Source organism: Eurytemora carolleeae, unplaced genomic scaffold, assembly GCF_000591075.1.
Source record: "Eurytemora carolleeae unplaced genomic scaffold, Eaff_2.0 scaffold325, whole genome shotgun sequence".
Classification (NCBI taxonomy): Eukaryota; Metazoa; Arthropoda; class Copepoda; order Calanoida; family Temoridae; genus Eurytemora; species Eurytemora carolleeae.
Window position 1 is genome coordinate 156,689 of NW_019396214.1, and position 23,451 is coordinate 180,139.

The 23,451-nt window shown below is 30.6% G+C and overlaps 1 protein-coding gene across 1 annotated transcript; it reads right to left on the reverse strand.

Moving 5' to 3' along the window:
* Positions 1–692: 692 nt before the first annotated feature.
* Positions 693–20,289, reverse strand: LOC111698339 (unc-112-related protein). The gene is made up of 22 exons (XM_023468655.1): positions 20,280–20,289; positions 20,028–20,130; positions 19,239–19,310; positions 18,769–18,867; positions 18,641–18,704; positions 18,493–18,579; positions 18,345–18,431; positions 16,435–16,492; positions 11,344–11,440; positions 10,342–10,414; positions 9,316–9,399; positions 8,718–8,800; positions 8,147–8,182; positions 6,573–6,702; positions 6,210–6,317; positions 5,087–5,135; positions 3,573–3,622; positions 3,240–3,353; positions 2,778–2,902; positions 2,429–2,540; positions 2,144–2,215; positions 693–1,651 (listed from the first exon to the last, which is right to left on the reverse strand). The coding sequence occupies exons 1-22, from the start codon at positions 20,287–20,289 to the stop codon at positions 1,520–1,522; spliced, it is 1,845 nt and encodes a 614-aa protein (XP_023324423.1). The 3' UTR covers positions 693–1,519.
* Positions 20,290–23,451: the final 3,162 nt, after the last annotated feature.

The following is a 23,451-nucleotide window of genomic DNA, read 5'->3' on the forward strand; positions in this document are numbered from 1 at the left end:
CTGCACCAACCTTTGCAGTCCTACTTTGGACCGCCAATTTGCAATCACTAATAGAAATTTAAAAGTCTTTATACCTCTTAGCTAAAAATCTGTGGTTTTTTACTTTAAGTCATTTATTTTTACCCTTTTGGAGGTTTTTCTCCTTATGCTAACTGGAATATTTTTTTTCATTTCTTCATTTTAGAAAACTCGCCGAAAATATTAAAAATATGTACCAGACTTTAGATAAATCTTTTTAAATCTCATCAAAGGTTACAGTAATTTTTAATATTTCTCCATTAAGATTTTTTTTATTTGGATTTATTTCAATATTTTTTGTATCAATTATCTAAATTGTGTACTTTCACGAAATAAATGAATAAACAACCTTGTTTACATTTATTGGAAAATTAATGTTATTAGATATATATTTTTCGTTTGGGTAGGTGTGTGTTTGTTTGTTCGTATCTAATAAACTTCAAGACGGATGAACCTATCGGATCCAGCTTTAAAGAGAAACTGAAAAAGTTTAATTTGTTGTTATGAGAACTATGAAAGATGCATTCGAGTTTAGAAGTAAAAGTTAAAAGCTAAAATTTGTATTAAAAAGGTGCTAAAGTAATTCTAAAAGCCAAGTATATCTAAACCACTAAATCATGATCAATAAAACTGTTTTTATTTTTTACTCTATCCTATCCTTAAAAAATGTAAAATTAATATTAAAAGATTTATTTTAGTTTAATTGGCACAAAAAGTGGTAAATGGCACATATTAAAACATTTATATACAGATATTAACAAATTAAAATGTTGCAGATTAAAGTTGATCGATTTTTTACATATTTTAAGAATTTCTCCCCCTCCCTCTACCTTAGATGTTAATGTCATGTCATGTTTCTGCTAATAGATCTAAAAATCGATGGTAGATTTGTTTTGTTATTTCAAAGCTGCTAAATCTTTGCCCAAAAACGGATTTTTCAGAGACTTTGTCAAATTTTTTTCAAAAATTAAAAATTTTGATAAATCGACCTTTCTTTCTGCAAGGACATGTTTTTAGTTATATGTTAAATATTAGTTAAATTAAAATATATTTGATATAATCTGAAAACAATTATTCCTCTTATAATCATCCATGCTAGAATACCGGTTTTGTACATATTTACAATTTGCTACTTTTTTTGAAAAAAAATATCAATCTATTTAATATGGTCATATAGTTCGGGTTTAGGTAAATACATAAAGGAGAACAAATTAAGGGAAAATTAATAAAAAGTTCCTTGACTGATTCGAGAAGAAGATGATTGGGAACATTAAAGAAGATGATTGGGAACATCAAGCCGACAAGAAATTAAGTTTCTGGGAAATTACAAAGACAAAGAGATGTTTTTTTCAATTTAAAAGTTAACACTACATTTACATAAATTTTAACAGACATTTAGTTCATCTTCGTCTGACGTTTGTCCCTGATAAGACGATATTTATGTCATATATGAAGACATTTGTATCATGTAAGACGACATTACTCTCAAATAAGACGACATTTAAATCCAGCCTCCAGTAAGTTTGTGGAAGAGCTCCTGATTTAGCTGTTGATTAGAATCCTTGCTACGCATTGATAAGAAAATATATCCTCCAATAAATTCATGAATAACCTTGCAGTCAGCAGACAAACACTGAAATAAAAGAATATGAAAGGTTTAAGCGGTAGACTTATTTCTTGATTTAATGTGTCATAAGTCCTATTCACCCATTAGCTCTCATATACGGTGGTAGGCAATTATATCAATACAATAAAGACGACTTTCGATTTTAATTTTATTTTTATCAAGCTTTTATACAGCGTGGATACACAAAAAATGGAAACAAAGAGAAGCTGTCAACTAAAAAAGCTTCTCTTTAATTACTTGTAAACCTTTAATTCGAAAAATGAAGAGTTCTATCTTGAAAAGTTGTTAATTCTCAAAAATTCCTCATCAGTATATTGCATGAATCCGTAAATAACGTTTAATCAAATTAAAAACAATCAATTTTCAGAGGATCTCTTATTTCCGTTCAGATGATATTTTAGAAATAATTTTGCAATAGCTTTAATCAACTTGTTAAATGAAATAGGCCTAGATTCTTTAACAGACCTTTTCCTGTTTTAGACATTATCCATGGTTTACCTGGAAAATCACATTTTTGTCGTCTTCAAATTGAATCATCATATGCCGAGTTTCCCAGTTCACATTCCAGGCCTGAAAATAATTGAAATAAGGTCTCATAAAGCATCGAAATAATTTCAGAGTTTCTATTTTATAATCGATTGACCGATTCAAAAAGATGGATTTGATATGATCTCCGTTATTTTACCTTCATGGTTGAATATCTCCATGTTTTCACAAGATCTCCGTTATTTTACCTTCATGGTTGAATATCTCCATGTTTTGATATGATCTCCGTTATTTTACCTTCATGGTTGAATATCTCCATGTTTTGATATGATCTCCGGTTTGGAGGCTCATCCTCATTACACGGTTAGAGGCAACTCCCAGCAGTTCATCCTTTTTCTCACCATGGAACCTAAATTTATTGACTATAGATTGATTGATTGATTAATTGATTAGTTGATTGGTTGATTAATTAATTGATTGATTGATTGGTTACATTCATGGTTACAAAGAAAAGTTTCAAAAAGCAGAAAAGTTATTTTAAATCTGTCAACAATGGGAATTGGTAAAGAAACAGGTTGACAAGACAAGACTTCTCTAATAACACTATTTTTTGAATTGCCTGGTGTATGTATATATAATACTTTACCTCACAACGAAGAGACTGACCCCGTACTCTGGAAGGCTCTGCCAGGCCCTCACGAAGTTCATCTTGGCCTCTATCAAGTTCAAGTCCTTCACGTTGGTGTGGGACTCCAGAATCTTCTGACGGATCTACAAGTATTTAATGATCAAAAATTTTAATGTCCTCTTTCTCAGAGAAGTGGAAATGCGGGAATCAATTTACAGAAATCTGCGAATCTCATTTTCAATTGTTTCTCTTCCCTTAACTATAAAAGAGTGTATTTTCGCATACCATTCTTTTTTATCATTATCATCTATTATCATACTAAATTTTTGCAAATTCAAATTTTTCTAGAGTGTTCAAAGCTTTTGTCATTTTTGCAAATCAATGCCTACCAAATAGGACGGACAAGGGGAACTAAGCGAACCGCGCATATTAAAATATAATCCGATTCTATGGCATGATCTGCGGCTTTATCCAATATACCTTTGATCTCATCTTCTTAGCAAACCTCGGGGCAACATATTCGTCGGGATTGATCTCAATAGAAGCAGGGTTTATTGCTGGACTTGCTGCCGGAGACTGCATTGATAGGAATGCCTAAATCATAAATAAAAATAATCTTTAAAAACATTGTAAAAAACGGTTAGAAATAAAAAGATACATGTAAAAACCTTCAATTTTACAAAGCAAAGAAAGACATGAAAACGGGTTTTTGGCAAAAACATTATTATTATGTGCATTTCAAAATAAATGCATAATCCATTAAAAGCTGTTTATTATTCCGTCTTATTTTGGGACTCTCAGTATAATTTATACCTTTATAGAATTAACCTCCATCTCAAAGCTTGAATCAGCCAGAGTTTTCCCTAAATAAAAATTTTTAAAAAAAATTAAAAAATTCGAAACAAAATTATTTTGCATAAAAAAGAGACCCAGACAGCTATGGCAACAACGCATTAATGTATTAATGACCGGGGTGACTTTTAAGTGTCGCAACGCCTTAGCTAATATTTTTTCTTATGCCTCAATTATATATCTTCTGTGGACCTACATTTAAAGTACTACAGTTAAAAATGAGTAATTTGAGCATGAAAGCTTACATTATGTCCTTGTCAGCCCATTATGAGTATAAAGTGGCTACTTCCATTGTTCTTTCTTTTCGACGTTATCAAGTACAGTGTTTACTGTTTACATGCTTTAAACCTAATCCAATTACTTTTTTTGTCTTTTCTCTGATATTTATTGCATTTGTGAAATTGGGTAAATCATTACCTTAACTTTAAAATGTTGTGCACACGTACAGGGATACATCAATAAATTTGTTTTCTTGTTTTTATGAGGGGGGAGTGCAGAGGAGCACCCCCCCCCCTGGTTTTTATATATCGTTATGGGGCTCACCCCTTATCTCCCCCCTCCACCATATATAATGTATACACCCCTCGTGCACACATTCCACAATGCGCAATTAACATTTTTTACCTTTCTCAAAATTGTATTACAGCTGTTTACTTTTTAACATTTAAAATTAAAGTTTGTTTTCTGGTTCTTAATTTCTTTATATCTTTTAAGATACAAATGTTCTGAGATGGGAACTCTTGTGGATATCGAGATCAATGCTACAAAGTGTCCCAATAAACATGGGAATTAAATGACGACTTCTATATCGTCTTTGTTCCAAGTGGGATTATTTTGTAAATTTAATTGTGTAGTATTTCAGTTAAAACATTTAACACCGAAAACTAGTAGTCTCGGGATTTCCAAAAATGTGGCGTACCATTTTTTCACCGCCAAAATTAACGGAGATATTGGGAAATTTGTCCAGATTCCAGTTAATCAAAAATCAACAAAAATGATCAAATGTTTAATATCTCCGTCAATTTCAAAGATGCAAAGAAAGTAGAACACATTTTGGAAAGCTCATTAAACTTCATTAAAATCTTTTTTTGATGCACTTCGTGTCATTTATCAATTATCGGGAATCAAAGACGATTATCAATTCCCATGTTAACTGGGACACCCTGTAGAATGTAGAAATCAATATGTTGTCATCTGGGGGAAACGAATTAACAGCTAATCAGAGGCCAGGCAAATTTACTCTCAACCAATGAGAGAAGAGAGAAACTGCGGATATCCAAAAATCAAGAGATCAAGAGATCTAGCGTAACATTTAAAAGTGGCAAGCTATCAGGATTATTAGTATCGAACACAAAAGTTCCAACCTCAGGGCACTTATGAATAGTTCAGCTCCATATTAAGTTTTATAATTAAAAGAAAGACAGAAAACGACGAGAACACAGCTGTTTTCTGTTTGCCACTGCTGACAAAATTACCTTTAGCGGCTAACCTACTAGCAGCCAGCCAATCAGCATACTGATTCTCCTGAAAAAAAAAAACATTTTTAAAGTTAAATACAGAAGGGAGTAAGGAATTTAAAGATGAACATCTTTTATTCATAAAAATTCTAGATTTTCAGCCTTTCACATGATATTTGAGAAGTTCAACATGTTTTAAGATTGTATTCTCTAAAAGTTTGCTTTAACTCCACTATGTAAAATTTTGACTTTGGCAAAAAAAAAAATTACTTAAACGATTTGTCAAATCGTTCGCTAACGAACGATTAATATTTCTTAGTTCTGTCAAAGTCTGCATTTACCTTAATTGAATTAAAGCAAAGTTTATATAAAATAAAATGTTTAAAAGTATGAAATCCTGAAAATTTTTGTACAGCCCCCTAAAAACTAAAATATGGAATATTTCAATTACCGTATAATAACTATAATATTTTATTTAAAACCCCACTAGCTGAGTTGTCCGGCGTTGCCCATTTGAATTTTAAAAAAATATTTTGAAAAAAGCTCCTATTATATTTATATTATATAAATCATATTTGTATTATTAGAATTGGGTGGAAAAAACAATCACAACAGCCAATAGTTTTTTTCCACCTAATTGCTTTATACTTGTACTGTTAAAATAATTATCAATTTGTAATTGTATACTCGTTCTGTAAACAGATACATGTATTTATTTTATCAATAAACTTTATCTATCTATCTAAATTGGATAGTTTTTTAGAATTTTTTAAAGGTTTTGGACCTTAAAAAGACACCTCACAATTACTTTAAACTTGTGAAAGTTCCAGCATTTCAAAAATGTATTCTGTAAAAATTTAATTTTAAAAAAAAATATTTTTTGGGATCCTAAGATAAAATATAAGGAAAAACGCAACAAAAATATATATTTTAGATTTATATACCTTCTCTCAGGATGAAAATTTGTCATTTAATGTTAAAAATCATTTTATGAGTTTCTAAGGGTGGAAAAAACATCTTGACCATAGCTCATGTTTTCCGGATATCTCCTTAGCGTAAACCAATTTGTATTTTTGTTAAACCTTTTAAAAGTCAAACCCACTCAAAGTTTTGAAAAACATAGTTATTATGAAATACTTACCGACGTAAACCTGAGATATATATCCGACATTCCATCAGCTGATGGAACCTCAAGCTTAACCTCGTACCTAGAGGCTGCCAGGTTTACAAGCGGGGTCACCTCACATCCCTTAATATGCCAAAATGTCGTCTTCGCTCAAAATCCTTTCTTGACGAACAATGATATTAATTAATGACATCAATGAATTAATGACATCAATTAATCAATTTAATTAATTAATTAATTAATTAATGACATCAATTTAAGAGTCTTCTTCTAAATAAAGGGAAATTTTAGGAACAATTTCATTATTAATCAAGATTAAATGACTAATTAATGTTTACTTTATGTTTGCCTAGATTTCAACGTAATGTCCCTGCTTACCTTAAGTATAACTGTAAAAAGTACATTTCCCTCCTGCTTAGCTGCCTCAGCTGACTTAAAAGCCATCAAGTAAAGGTTCTTCAGTACAAAGTACAGACGTTTGTAGGACTTCAACGTAAACCTCTTGGGCCTAAAAACACGAAATAATAATTTACTTAAAGATCAATTATTCTTTTTCCCATCAATCTCAGTTTAAGGGGAGGATTTATTTGGTGTACTGTCCCGTTTTTCCCATCAATCTCAGTTTAAGGGGAGGATTTATTTGGTGAACTGTCCCGTTTTTCCCATCAATCGTAGTTTAAGGGGAGGATTTATTTGGTGTACTGTCCCGTTTTTCCCCATCAATCTCAGTTTAAGGGGAGGATTTATTTGGTGTACTGTCCCGTTTTTTCCCATCAATCTCAGTTTAAGGGGATGATTTATTTGGTGTACTGTCCCGTTTTTCTGTATGTATACTAGAAGTCGGTTTGGTTCTTTAAATTAACAGGAATTTAATGTGTTTTAGATAAAATGGTTTTAGTGTTTAAAATCCAAATAGAAATTATAATTGAGTTAGGTCTGAGTAATTTTACTTTTTCTTTTTGCATACTCCGTTCAGTGTTTAGAGTTAAACAATCAGACACAAATCAAAAATGAATTATTTGGATTGTCATAATCTCCAAAATTCCAAAAATTTCATATCAAGCTTAATATATTATGATGTGGTCATTGTTTTATGGTTAATTTATAAACATTTCAGGGTTTTTTACTTTTAAAAGGTTTAACAAGAAGCTTAGATTTTTTCATCATTTAGCATTACAATTTAATTAAAGTTTGGCCTTACATCTTATTACCTTTTGTCGACATCTTAGTAAATTTTGGCCTTATATCTTATTACATTTTGGCCGTTCATCTTATTACATTTTGACCTTATATCTAATTAATATTGGCCTCCCATCTTATTGCAGTTTGGCCATACAGCTTATTACCTTTTGTCCTTATATTTTATTAAATTTTGGCCTTACATCTTAATACATTTTAACCATACATCTTATTAACTTTTGTCCTTACATCTTATTAAATTTTGGCCTTACATCTTATTATTTTTAGCATTACATCTTATTGTAGTTTTTCCTTACATCTTATTATCTTTTGTTCTTAAATCTTATTGAATTTTGATCTTACACCTTAATACAACTTGGCCTTACATCTTATTACATTTTGACCTTAGATATTATTAACATTGGCCTCACATCTTACTACAGTTTAGCCTTACATCTTATTACATTTTGAGCCTTACATCTTATTACATTTTGACCTTAGATATTATTAACATTGGCCTCACATCTTACTACAGTTTAGCCTTACATCTTATTAAATTTTGACCTTACATCTTATTAATTTTAGCATTACATCTTATTACATTTTGAACTTACATCTTAATAAATTTTGACCTTACAGCTTAATACATTTTGGCCTTACAGGTTTATATCTTACATTTTGAAAAGGAGCAACATCTAAGATTATTGGGGAGCCTTTTAAAAGTTTGAAATTATTGGATGAGAAAACACGATGCACATCTCTACATGAAGCACCTTGTAATACAGGAGCATGGTGTACATCCTGATCCCCTAAATTTGAAGCAAAAATGAGCCATAAAAAACGTGAAAATAATCTTTTTGTGTGGAAATGAAATTTCCTCAAACTCTAATTTCCTTTGGCGTTGCAAAACCTTTGATATTTCAAACTTTGTCATTTTGGTATTGATGAATTCAAAGATTGAAATATTGAAATATCAAAAGTCCAAATTTAATGAATATACTCTAAGAAGTAGTTAAACTACCTAAGCTCAAAGTTAAACCACTTTTCTCTTGTGCGCCGATTCAAGATTTAGAGAAGGGGTTTAACTTATTCTATTTATTCTAAAATATATTGCTTTTAATCAAATTTGGTTTGAAGTTGCATATACAGTATAATAAACAGAAACCCATGGAATAGGTAGACGACAACAAAGCAAAAATTAAGTCTATTTGATGTTTTCCCTTATCAATTTAAATGGGTCTGTTTACACTGCACAATTGCTGTTTTCTGGTTCTTAGTGATATAAAAATTTTTTAAAAAATAGAGTTTGAGGGAAGTGTTTAGTTCAATTTGACTGGATCTTACTTGAAATACATGAGATAATCAGACATTGAAGGATCCTCGGTTACACTATTCCAGCCTCCTCCTCCACCCCCCTCCAGGGTCATCTAGGGTTAATACAATGTTTTTACGGTTAGATTTACATTTAATACAATGGTCAGCGTGTATATCAATAAAATGAAGACGACTTCTTTATTGCTAAAAAGCCTTTTTAATTTATAAGCGTACAAGTAAACAAAAGAGAAGCTGTTGATTGACAACTTCTTTTTGTTTCTATGTTTATGTATTTATGTCGTCTTCATTGTATTAATATAAACAACGACGACTGTACATTAAAATGTAAAAGTTATAAAAAAGTTTAAATTTTTGCCACAATGATTAACTTAAATCAGTATCGTTATGTCTGCCATTTTTAATGCCCGACTATTTTGTCGATTTTTGTAGAATATTTGATTTAACTAAGTTGTATGTTGCTACAACTTTTGCCAAACAACTTTAAAACATATTTTGTTAAAATATTTTATCAAAATCTTTGCCACAATTTGAACCATTAAACGCTAGCGAAATTTTTGAACTAATTTGTACCACTAAACGTTAGCGAAATCTTTGCTACAATATTTACCTGTAATTTTTTCAATTCCTCATCAACGTCATCAGTTTCATCTTCGTCAGTTGCTGGCTGGGGAACATTGGCTTGCATAGCAACCTAGTACAATACATTTATGATACAATTCACTGGAAAATCCGATTCATTTCAAGTACCAGGCCGACTTTAAACCTGATAGAGCAAGCAGTACCGTACACACTATACTACGGACAATATAACTGGAAAATCCAGTTTATTTCAAGTACCAGGCCGACTTTAAACCTGATAGAGCAAGCAGTACCGTACACACTATACTACGGACAATAAAACTGGAAAATCCAGTTTATTTCAAGTACCAGGCCGACTTTAAACCTGATAGAGCAAGCAGTACCATACACACTATACTACGGACAATATAACTGGAAAATCCAGTTCATTTTAAGTTCCGGGCCGACTTTAAACCTGCTTGAGCAAGCAGTACCGTACACACTATACTACGGACAATATAACTGGAAAATCCAGTTCATTTTAAGTTCCGGGCCGACTTTAAACCTGCTTGAGCAAGCTGCAAAGTACACATACAGAAAATATAAGGCAAAACGGCACGGTACGCCAAATCTCCTTCTTGTGAAATTTATGTGAATTGGATGAAAAAGAATATAGAGAGACGACTAGAGTTAGTTTTTTTTGCAAACAAATAAAAATTAAATACAACCATTGTTCTGTACAAAACAGAACCAATTTACTTGTACATTTATGGTACACCTGGACACGCATACAATTGTGGAATAGGAATAAAAGTCTAATAAAACTGAAATACATCTTTGCCATAGATACAGTTAATTAATGGCTTATTTAATGATTTTGGCAACAATTCACAATATTACATTTGCATTGCAGGTAATCTGAAAAAAAGTTAACAGACGATAAAAATTCCTGCCAGTCGTCTTTAATGTCTCATCCTTTGTGGTTAACCCTGAAGGATACATTTCAAAGCTAAGGTGATCATAACTCCATCTAGCGGCGTAAAAATGAAACTAAATGAAAAGTATACTAACTAACCTGTAATTGCAGAGCAGCAAACAGCATCATTTCTTCTTCTGTACAATCCACTTCTTCATTCAATAGCTGCCATCTACAAACAAATTTTATTATAGGCATAAATGGTAAACATTAAAAAAACTATCCAATTCACAACGGTACCGTTCCGGGCAATGATGTGAAAAATATAGTAGTTTTTCATGCTTTGTGTTTACTTCTGATAATTTTCTTCTATGTTTATAAAGCAGATACATATAAGTAACTTACAGAGAAACCAGAGAGAAATTAGCCATATTTTAAATAATGTTCGCTGGCGCTGGATTTTCGAACATTCTTGGAAAATATGAAAATGTCGTCTTCATTATCAAAAATCCTCAAAACAGGAATAAATGTTTTCAAAAGTAACTCTCAGATCATAAAAAATACAATATAAGCCTATACCCCCTTCCAATATTCGCGAACACTCCCTTTAAAGAATGATGAAACTCTAGCTGAAGCTTGCTTCAAATACTGTAAAGATTGATTGTTCTTATGTTCGAGACATTTAAACATGACAATTTGGAGACGACTTAAAGTTGGTCTTTGATTTTACATATTTTGCGGTATTTCCAAAATGTGGCCTGCCTTTTTAATATTTAATAAAAAACCGGAGATATAAAAAATTTCATTCAGATTTTAAAATAAAAATAGTTAAGATTCAGTCAGATAAGTTTAGAACACAAGACACAGGCCGCAGCATTGCAAAAACAAGAAAATTTAAGAGAACTCAAGCATTCAACTTCATCTTTTTTTACTGGACTTTTTACCTCTCTTGCATGCAACTTGAATCTTTCAAATCAGTTTTATTTTTATTTTTCACTTAAAAATTCAAAATCCAAACATCCAAACATATTTTCAAATGTAAATTTGTAGATTTCCAAAATTTTGCTATAGCGTTAGCAAAGAATAAATATTAACGAAAAACTGAACATTCAATTGAGACAGAAAACGCTCTTAATCCTTGAATATATTAGAAAACTTTACCTGGCCTGTTCATAGATCTGATTTATTCGTGTTGAGTCATATTTGGGATTCAAGTCATAGAAACTGTAATACTTGTATCTAAACATAAACTGTAGTACTTGTATCTAAACATAAACTGTAATACTTGTATCTAAACATAAACTGTAGTACTTGTATCTAAACATAAACTGTAATACTTGTATCTAAACATAAACTGTAGTACTTGTATCTAAACATAAACTGTAATACTTGTATCTAAACATAAACTGTAGTACTTGTATCTAAACATAAACTGTAATACTTGTATCTAAACATAAACTGTAGTACTTGTATCTAAACATAAACTGTAATACTTGTATCTAAACATAAACTGTAGTACTTGTATCTAAACATAAACTGTAATACTTGTATCTAAACATAAACTGTAGTACTTGTATCTAAACATAAACTGTAATACTTGTATCTAAACATAAACTGTAGTACTTGTATCTAAACATAAACTGTAATACTTGTATCTAAACATAAACTGTAGTACTTGTATCTAAACATAAACTGTAATACTTGTATCTAAACATAAACTGTAGTACTTGTATCTAAACATAAACTGTAATACTTGTATCTAAACATAAACTGTAGTACTTGTATCTAAACATAAACTGTAATACTTGTATCTAAACATAAACTGTAGTACTTGTATCTAAACATAAACTGTAATACTTGTATCTAAACATAAACTGTAGTACTTGTATCTAAACATAAACTGTAATACTTGTATCTAAACATAAACTGTAGTACTTGTATCTAAACATAAACTGTAATACTTGTATCTAAACATAAACTGTAGTACTTGTATCTAAACATAAACTGTAATACTTGTATCTAAACATAAACTGTAGTACTTGTATCTAAACATAAACTGTAATACTTGTATCTAAACATAAACTGTAGTACTTGTATCTAAACATAAACTGTAATACTTGTATCTAAACATAAACTGTAGTACTTGTATCTAAACATAAACTGTAATACTTGTATCTAAACATAAACTNTCTAAATATTCTAAATATTCTAAATATTCTAAATATTCTGTTATAAAACGAAAGAATCGTTCAGTTACATTGTTTGTTAAACAAACAGTATGTTGATAAGAAAAAATTAACTAAAAGTTAACCACAAAATAAAAAAAACCTTTAGTTTCCCATATCTTTACCTAATATCATTAATTTTGCTATTCCAAAAACCTTTATATGGTCTTAAAAACATTGTTTAACAATATAAATATTTGTTTGTGCAGATTAGGGCTGGGCATTCCTGGATATTTTTTCTACTTGCATGCCACATATGACTAATGCTACTAATAAAGTGTGCAAAAATAATAGAGTGAAATCTAGAGTTGAAAAGTGAAACAAATGTTAATTGATACCAAGTCTAAAAAACTAAACACTCTTATCTTACTCTAATTTCAAAACTCAAATTTAGATATCAAAGAGAATATTTTTTCCTTTGTGATATATTGAAAAGGAATTGAGTTTTTGCCACAAACTATGATTTTCTGATTTTAATATCGTTGCAACCCAATGTCACGGATCTTTAATATTTCAAACTATGAATGCTATTAGGTCAAATAATGTAAGTTTGAAATATCAAAGGTTTACACCATATGGTTGCAAAGATATAGGTTTTGAAAAAACCGAATTTGTGGCAAAGACTCAATTCCTTTATGAGATTTCCTTGACATTCGCTTCAATATTTCAAATAAAATGTCAATTACGAAATATTTCCTGTAGTTCGATATTAGGAACAAAATGTTAGGTTTTTTAACAGTGTAACATTTTCAGCCTTCGAGCATACAAAAGTCTAACTTTCGTTTGAATCAAAATTAGAACAAACCTTAAATTTTTCGAAAACTTTTCTTTTGTCGCCCTTTTGGCTTTGGGTTCTTAAAACAGAAATGCCTTCTTCAAAAATTTGATCTGGAAAAAATCCCAAACTTTGCCCTCTGCATTAATATATTCTTACCAAAAATATACATAAAATATTTTTACTTTTAAAACAAATCAGGGATGAACAATTGGATTAAATTCAGCAATTTTGTAATTTCCAAGTTATTTGATAAATTGAGTAGAGGAGTATGGGTTTGATGGGTTGATGGGGGGATACATTTCCTGAGTGTACTCCTATTCTCATATCTACAGCTACTCCTGTACTCTTGCGAACTCCTCTAAAACATATACAGTGATCTATAAAACAAAGTGATGCTTAATACTCCATGCATCTCTGCTACCATTCATATTTCAAACTATGAATTTAGCTAGATTAGTTTGGAATACCAAAGGTATGTGCATAGGTTGAATTTAGACACAGGGTTACTCACAAAGGATTCACTTTAATGACGACCCGAAATTCATTATCCAAAGCGATCAGAAGGTTGAATTTGTTCTGTTGTGTTTAATATAATTTTTAAATGATTTACTTTGTGATTTGACAAAGAAAAAAAACAATGTTCAAGTCGCAGGGAATAAGAACTGCATGAATTCTGTACAGTCGTCTCTGAAGTCTCATCCTTTTAAATTATTATTTTATATTTTATCAATTTTAATTAACAGTGATATTACTGCAAAGTAAAAACATGCCTAATACTATTCCACATTATTCTGGAAACGACTGCAGGTATCATTGAATGCAATAATCCTTAAACTATTTAGCTTCAAAAAACTGCACTGTGTAATGTGTGCACTGTACAGTGTAAATTCATTAAAAATTAACGATTTGTTATCAAAGTTACAAAAAACCTGGCACTATAAGAAATATCATTTTCCTCAAATATATATTTTAGCAGTAAAAGTTTTCATATGTTTCTACCATTTTGGGTCTAAGAAACACACATTGTTTATTAATTTTTGGCAGGATTTAATTGTAGAGTACATAACACACATTGTGAAGTAATAAACAGAGTAAAATGATAGTCATCAAATTGAAGAAAATTCGTGAAGGAATTTGTAATTTGTAATTATGTAAAAACCAATTTAAGTCACTTTTATAGACAAATTGGTAACATATTAGTAAATCGCACTGATAATCCATAAAAAGACACCACTACTCCACTTTATTCTGGTTACCACTGTAACTTATATAAAAATCATATTTTCCCTGCGGTTCTCATAAGGTTTTTTCCAATATTAAAAGAAGCCCATTTTCTACTTCTAATCTTTTTTCTTATTTATCAGAATTATTTTATTACTAAAGGACGGATACACCATCAACAATATTTCCCTTTTTTTACAATTTCTCTTTTCAATTTATAGTTCAAAAATATCTAGACATACATTTTATATCTTTCAAAGAAATATAATAAACATAATAAATAAGCTCCACTAGATTTTTGAAATTTTTTAGAAAAAATAACTTTGAATTTTCTGAAAAAAGCTTAAAATTTTGTTGTAATAAATATAATAAACATAATAAATATGCTCCACTAGATTTTTGAAATTTTTTAGAAAAAATAACTTTGAATTTTCTGAAAAAAGCTTAAAATTTTGTTGAAATAACTGCAGCAATTAAGATGTGGAATTAAACTTTTACAAGAAATTAAAGTTAAGGAATGTTTTGTATTATTTGAGAACACTAAAAAGAATAAATATCTGACGGTCAAACGATTTGTAAGAAAATCTAAAAACAAACCTAAAGAAAAGTTTAGAAATTAAAATATAATTAATGAAAAAATTTTAACTCGAAAAAAATGTGAATTATGCATAATTTTGATGAAAAATATGTTTTCGGGACCTATAAGGCATACATAATTAAAAGTTTACCATTGAAAAAGACTATGTTTGTAATTATATTCCTATCTAGTATTTCTGGTATTAAAGGGGCTGTAAGCGTTATTTTAATCCGGCTCCCTGTCTGATTCGCCAATGATAATTATAAAATATTGTTCTGATCAGTCCTTGAAGTTGAAAAGTGCTTAATTCTAATAGTTCCTAAACTGTCAAATAATATCTAAAAGCTAAGTATACTACGACATCTTCAATAAGATCTACAGAAAAATCGGAATAAAAAATGAAACATTGAATAATACACCAAATCTTAAAAAAAAAACATTGAAATCTTCCAAATAAAAAGTGAGTTTACGTGCCAAATAATGTAACACTACACTAAAGTAAATGATGCTTCTCAGTACTGTAGGGTTACCCACAAAGTATAAAACTGTATAATCAAATAATGTCGACCCCAAACAATTCGAAGCTTGATTCTGGGTTTCTGCCTTAAATTTTGGATTTTACTAGTTTTATTAAATAAAATGCTAATTTTAGCCTGAAGTCTTGTCTTTTGTGGGTAAGCAATGAATAATTTACCCCGACAAGTTTAAAGATTTTATGGAGTTAAAAGATTTTTGTTTAACTCATCTTCGGTATTTTTTGATTGTGATTTTTTGTATCTAACATTTCATTTATTCAACAAGAAACATCATTAAGAACTGTGCTAGTTACAAAGTGACAAATTCCCTTCTAACATCTAACATCTAACATCTAACATCTAACATCTAACATCTAACATCTAACATCTAACATCTAACATCTAATAAAAGTCTATTAAGGTTCATGACATGTCTAAAAATGTCGAGCCAAGTTTGGAATGACTTTAAGCGATATCTAGTAAGCATATGAATGCCCGAAAATGATTATTAACGTCTAAATGATTAGAAACATAATTTGAAATAAATTCTAGAAATGTCTTGAAATGACTACAAGTGTTTAGAAATGTTCAGAAAGGAAATGAGTTCTTGCCTAAACTCTATATTATTCTATAATATATCTATAGTTTCGTAGCCCTTAGATATGTCAAACTAGGTTTTCTGTTGGATCTAATATTCTATGTTTGAAATAAAAAAGATTACACCATCAGGTTGCAAAAAAATAGGAATTTAAACATTTAAATTTGTGGAAAAGACTCTATTACTTACTAGAAATATTTAGACATTTTCAGAAGTGCCAATTATAAAGACCTAAAACTTTCTAGAATGTCCTAGAACTATTTAGAATGTCCTAGAACTATCTAGAATGTCCTAGAACTATCTAGAATGTCCTAGAACTATCTAGAATATCTATAAACTACGTGAAAACCCCGGTATATTAACCTGAATGCCTCTGCTACCACCAAGATGAATTATCTAAAGATTTGTTTTTTAAATTTAAAGATTTCGTCCCGAAAATATCTTCAATATCTCATAGGCTTTAAAGGGACGGTAAGCGTAATATCAAGAAACCCTGCATGCAATTACAATACCCAATTTACAACAGTACCCTTGAAACTTCAATCATATACCATAAATGTGAATACCGTCGTTTTCTGACTCATTAGTGTTTATTTCTGTGAGTTTCTCCATTACCTTCTTATAAACGAGAAATGGGAGAAACTAAAATGGAAAAACTAAAACATTGATGACTAATTTATACAGGCTGTGAATCGGGAATTGCCATATTTGCATGGAGGGTCACTTGAAATTACGCTTACATGTCCCTGTAAGAGTTGTAGTAACAGTACCTTTAAGAAAAGACAAAAAAGAACTTCGCGATTTCAGATTTTTCATTGCACTCTTAAAAGTTAATATCAACTGAATATTTGTTGATAGTCCCTTTAACATCAGCAGGGGGGGAGGGGGATTATTCATATACAAATATTTCCCCCCCCCCCGCGTACATCCTTGTGCAATATTCTCACTGGGTAAGTAATTACTTTAAGTAATTAATTAAGTTTTAGAACAACATTGCCCGGGTCGTTAATTTTAATCACTTTTCCGCACGTCTTTCTTTTCTACTAATTAACCCCGGCCCAAAACAGTTGTCTGCATTTTTGTTAATTACAACACCCTCTCTATGACACTATCTTAATAGATAGATAGATAGATAGATAGATAGATAGATAGATAGATAGATAGATAGATAGATAGATAGATAGATAGATAGATAGGTGATATTATAGTGCTCATCATGAGCTAAAATCTTTTCTTCCTTGCATCATGGTTGTAAGCTAAGCTCCAATTAAATCTCGGATTTCATCATGATCTTGAGTTAATCTTGGTTTCAAATTAATCATACTCCTTTATCATGATATTTGCGTTTACGTATATACAGGGAGAACCAGAGAACAGTGGAATTCTCATAGTATTCTTTTTTTCTTGGAATTTGTAATTTGCACTAAAAAGTGTCCTGCACGTATTTAGAGATATATCTGTTGCAAATTACAGAATACTCAATTTGACATTTCTCAAATTCAAGACAGAACAAAGACGACAGTTTTCATGTTTCACTGTCTAGATTCATGTCTAAATTCATATCTAGATTCATGTCTAGATTCATGTCTAGATTCATGTCTAGATTTTTTAAAAAAATTCTCCAATTCAACATCAATTCACGTTATTTGATTGTTTTCTTGAAGTTCTGGAAAATTTGTGTTTTGAATTATTTGAATTAGATTATAATTACTTGATGGCTTTTAATTCGCACACTATATGCCAATTTTTAATGGAATGAAATAAGTCAACATGAAGATAAATAAATCACCCCCCATCCTTCATTTTGCACTTATAAACTGTCACATCAATCATGTTAAAATCTTGCTTTTTCTACTTTTAGTTCAAGGCAGTTCCAAGCCAACTTGAACATTTTAAAAGAACCTGTATTTTGTGAAATTATAAAGATAATGCTAATAATAATGCTAACTGCTGGAGTTTCAAATTAAAAAATCTGTTTTTTGTCCTAATTTTTCTTCCAACTGTCTCCTAATTGGTCAATATGGACAAAAAGTAGATGTTTTGCTATACACTCGTCTTGACTTGACACGTGTTTTTATGTGGATTTGTATTTCAAACTACAGATTTAAAACATGTTCTTGCCTGGGTAACTCGTCAATCTAATCTTGTAAAGGATAAAAGTAATTCAGGTTTTGAGCATATGCATACTTTAGCCTGCAGTGGGCTTCTGCGGAAATATTATTTGACAACAAAAAATCCGTTATGTCACCTGAGGACTATTCCTATGTGTTCGTGGAGTTTTTAATGTCGAGGTCGGGGTGTTCATGCTCGTATTGGGAGATCGTAAAGTTCCCGTCTGAACAAACAAACAAAAAATAGATTTTCTGAACAACACAAAAAAAAGTTATTTATTTTACCTGAGAAACAAAGGTGTTTGTGTCGATCCGCTCTCCTGTATTTCCTTCTTTAGTTGGAACTGGTGGTCGTCTCCGCATCATGACCTCCTAAACATGTCCCGCTATTTAATAAAATGTGCGGATTAAAACAAAATGGTGTCGGAGCTACCTGATAGTTTTGCTTCAGATGTTCAGGGTCCAACGGTTTACATAGCGACAACTCTTCAGGGTGTCTATAAAAATCATCATAAATGTTTAACATGTTTTTTCGTTTAAAGTTTAAAAAAAAATATTTACCTAAGTCCAAGATCACGGCACATCACCACCCCAGCATTAAATGTTTTAACGCTAAAATCTACAGTACAGTCAACATATCTTAGATCAGGAAGCTGAATTCTAAAATAAAACATGTTTGTTTTCTAAATAATTTCAAATCATTTAATCTTTTTAGTATTTTCTTTGCAAAATCGGCTTTGTATGTTCACAAATTCTCCCAGATTGATTGAGGACAAGAAGATATATACAAATATGAAAAATATAACCTTCTATATATACTTTGCTTGTCTGTCTATCTGCCTGTTTGTCTGTTTCTTTGTATCCAATAAACATCAAAACGACTGAACCGATCGAGCCCAAATTTTTTGTGTGTCCAAGAAATTTTTTTAGAAAATCCGCGAACTTTTTTTGTTTTTGTTTTACACTGTAAACAAAGCACCCTGAAAGCCTAGTAAAAAAAAGCTAAATCTAAAATTTTAAAAAAATTTAACCTTAAAGTTTTGTGCATTGGAGTAAAGTGGATTACTGTGTCAGCATTTACTGTATACTGGTCCAAAGTCCATCTGAATAATTATTATTAAAATATTAAATATTTGTATAAGAACATAACAGAACTCCTAAACTATTAACCTCCTGAATTATATTGACCTCCTAAACTACTGACCTTTGAAACTTGAATGACCTCCTAACCTTTTGACATCCTAAAATAGAGACACCCTTATCCTCTTTATCATCTTAAACAATGGACCTCCTCAACTATTTACATCCTCAACTATTGACAACCTAAACTATTGACAACCTAAACTTTTGAAATCCTAAACTATTGACATCCTAAACTATTGACATCCTAAACTATTGACATTCTAATCTATTGACATCCTAAACAATTGATATACTAAACTATTGACATCCTAAACAATTGACATCCTAAACAATTGACATCCTAAACAATTGACATCCTAAACAATTGACATCCTAAACAATTGACATCCTAAACAATTGACATCCTAAACAATTGACATCCTAAACAATTGACATCCTAAACAATTGACATCCTAAACTATTGACTTCCTAAACTATTGACCTCCTAAACTATTAGCCTCCTGACCTCCTAACCCATTGACCTCCTAAAATATTAGCCTCCGGATCTCCGAAACTATTGACCTCCGAACATATTGACCTCCTACCCTATTGAACACCTAAAATAAAAGCCTCATGACCTCCTAACCTATTGACCTCCTAAAGAATAATGACCTCCTATCCTATTAACCTAAACTGACCTAGTTTTATCAAGCCAGATATTTCGAGTTGGCCACCATATAGCATGATCAGACCAGTCCATGGCAATATCTAAAATAACAGATTTTAACAACCACAAAAACACTTAATTAAAAAATTTTTTATTTTTTTTATATTTTAAGAGCATTATAAACTAATGCAAATGAACTGATTTTGCTCCTTAATCCTCATAAGTAATTAAAAATTTTTATATAATTTTTAGAATATTATAACATGCTTAATATCCACCATACCATGGCCCATTTCTGAGATTAATAAATAATGTAATGTTTGTTGACTCTACGGTGTTTGTTCATAATTGTTGACTCACAAATGTTTGTCCCAATCTTGGAACAAACAATGTTTATAACATGAAAACAACATTTACATGAATATGGCGCAAACATATAAATATAATTTATCTAAATGGAAATGCGGGAATTTTTCCCTTGTTGTGTACACATTTTTATCTTTCAAGGTTTGACGAATTAATGAAGGACAGAGGAGAAGGGGGGTTGAGGGATTATATTAACAATAGGCAATATTTTATCCTGCATTTACTCACTGAATGCTAAAAAAATAGCAGACAAGTTAAAATTGCAACATGTTTAAATTTGTAAAAAAAAGTTAGGTTAAATTACAGTGCAACGAAGTGCAAAAGTTAAATGCAAAATTTTACTTACGTGTACACTGTACACTTTATAGACCTAAATATTGAACATTGACAGGCAAACACAGAATAGGAAAAAAATCTAAATTGTTATATAGACAAAAAGCTACATATATATAAAGTTGTAATCTCTGTTTGTATATCTGTCTGTCTGTTTAATTTTGCGATCATAACTCAGAAACCTCCTAACTGATTTGCCTCAAAAGAATTGAGTTTTTGCCACAAACTCTGTTTTTTCTAATCTCTATATCTCTGCAACACAATTCTGCTGGATCAAATAATCTAAGTTTGAAATATTACATGTTTACACCATCAGGTTGCAAAGTAAAAGGGATTAGAAAACTTGAGTTTGTGGCAAAAACCAAGTTCCTGTGATTGGGGAACTGATCGAGATGGTACGGAAATGTTTTAAGATTGAGATTCATAGTTAAGTGGGTCCACTTTTAGCGGGGAAAAAATCGTAAAATATAGAAAGATAGAAAGAGATCTATTTGGCAACCCCTGAAAGAACGAAACTACGGATTATGAAGTTGACAAAATTAAAGCACTGACTTGAAGATTTGGCTTGAGATTAAACTCATACAGTCTTATCTCTCAACTTTAGGGTTTCAAACATTTTTTAGTGGGCAAACTCAACCACTTCAGGGCCGGGGGTTGAAAATTGTTGGAGGGGGTCAGTTTAGGGGTTGCATTAGCTTACCGGGGTTGAGCATTATCTATCTATCTTGCTATCTATCTATCTATCTGTCTATCTATCTCTCTATATATCTATCTATCTATCTATATATCTATCTATCTATCTATCTATCTATCTATCTGGATCGTGATCACCAGTCCTGCCAGATGTACCCTAACTCTATTGTGTGTCCACCAGGTTTAAGCATGTTTGTGTCCGTCAACCCTTCTGTTTGTCTTCTGTCAGACTGTTCTTAGAATTGTATTCAAGACGGGTTTTCTAACTTTTAAGTGTTTACCCCCCCACCCCCAATTCTTCAGAGATTAAAATTCCTGGTTTATAATTATTGACTGTAAAATTTTTTTAATTGTTCAAAAATAAAATCCCCGAAAATCCCCCTTTCTCAATCAATATCTACAAAAACAACATACACCCCTCGCTCAATCTTACGTTCGCAAGGTCGCTATGTCAATTCGGGCAGTGTACGGGCCAGGCAGGGCTCAGAGGAGACGCTTTTAGCAAACCATGCCTAGGAATCCGTCCTTAATAGATTCAGAACCACATGCAAAAAGGTGCTTACATACATAGCAATTGGGGGAGGAGGGGGGGGGGGGGTTGAAAAAAGAGAAGAAATGGTTGAAAATTCACAAAATATCTTTTTAAAAAATATTTAACAACTTCACCCCCCTCAAGGCTTGTTATGAAGCATAGTTTAAAATAGTTGGAAATAAGGGCATTGTTTAACTATTGAGTCGTGAATATTAATATTTGTTAAAATCAACACTTCGTCTCAACTCAACACATCTTTTAACAATATTTAAAATGAATCCCAACACTTTTAGTAATTTATAGTAATTGTTATTTTATGCGCATGACACAAGAAATGAACCAATTCTTAAGATAATGTGTCATAATTTTTTTATATTTAAACCGATTGAAAAAATTTATAATTTAGATTAATTAATACTTGAAATTTTATTATGTATATACCAAAAAAAGGAATATTACATATTTCTGAATTTATAATTTATACCTAGTAAATTATTAATTCAGAAATACTTACATTTTAACAAACAAATGCTTTTTCTTGACTAGGAGTGTAAACTGAAAACTTAGGAGTTATGAAGTGTCAAAATCGTACCGGTACCCCAAGATAAAACTATTTTCTTACATTTAAATTGTGGACATTGTAAAAAACATTGTAAAAAATATTGATTTTAAGATAAAGAAAAGCTGAAATTAAAAATTTAAACCCAAAACAAGTTTAATTCTGCCATTTTTTGCGAAAAAATTTTAACTCAAAGATGGAAAACCTTTTTAGGGAAAAAGTGCTTGAAAAAATCTTTTTCAAATTCAAATTTCAAATCGAAATAAAAACAAAAATAATAATAATTAGGAAATATAAAATTAAATACTGTCACAAAACATTAAAATCTGAAAGGAAACATTTGAACATATGATGTTTTTCTATGTGGTTTGTTTATCAAAATTAAATGATGTTGTGGTTAGCTTGGTATGGAATTATAGTGTAAACTGTAAAGTATTAAATTTGAATAAAATAACTACTCAACACTCAACACTCATAAACACATACACAGAAATAGAGAGGGACTTTATCATTTTTTGAAAATTCTATTTTTTTGTTTTCTACAAAAATGTTTAAATATTTTTATATATATTTCAAAATTGTATATGATCTAGAAGTTTGCTTATTTACACTGAGCAAATATATCACTTTTTTTACTTTTGAAGTTTTTGCTTTTAAGAGGCTCAACAAAAATCTAAACATATTTTAAAATGTACGCTCTTTAATAACTTGTATTCTATTGTAAAAACATTTGGACTCCGTGAAACGTTGATGAAACGGGCATCGTTAATTTTTAGACATTTTAGGAGGTTTTTTTCTTTAAACAGGGTTCACAAGAATCTCAGATATTTTAGAAATATGTGATCTCTTCACGTTCAAAAATATGCTTGACAGCGCGCGGGATCTCTTCACGTTCGAGGGAGGGGTGCAACACAAATTACCATTTCGAGGCTGTTTTGGTTTTTAGAAGTTACATTAAGAATCTGAGAAGAT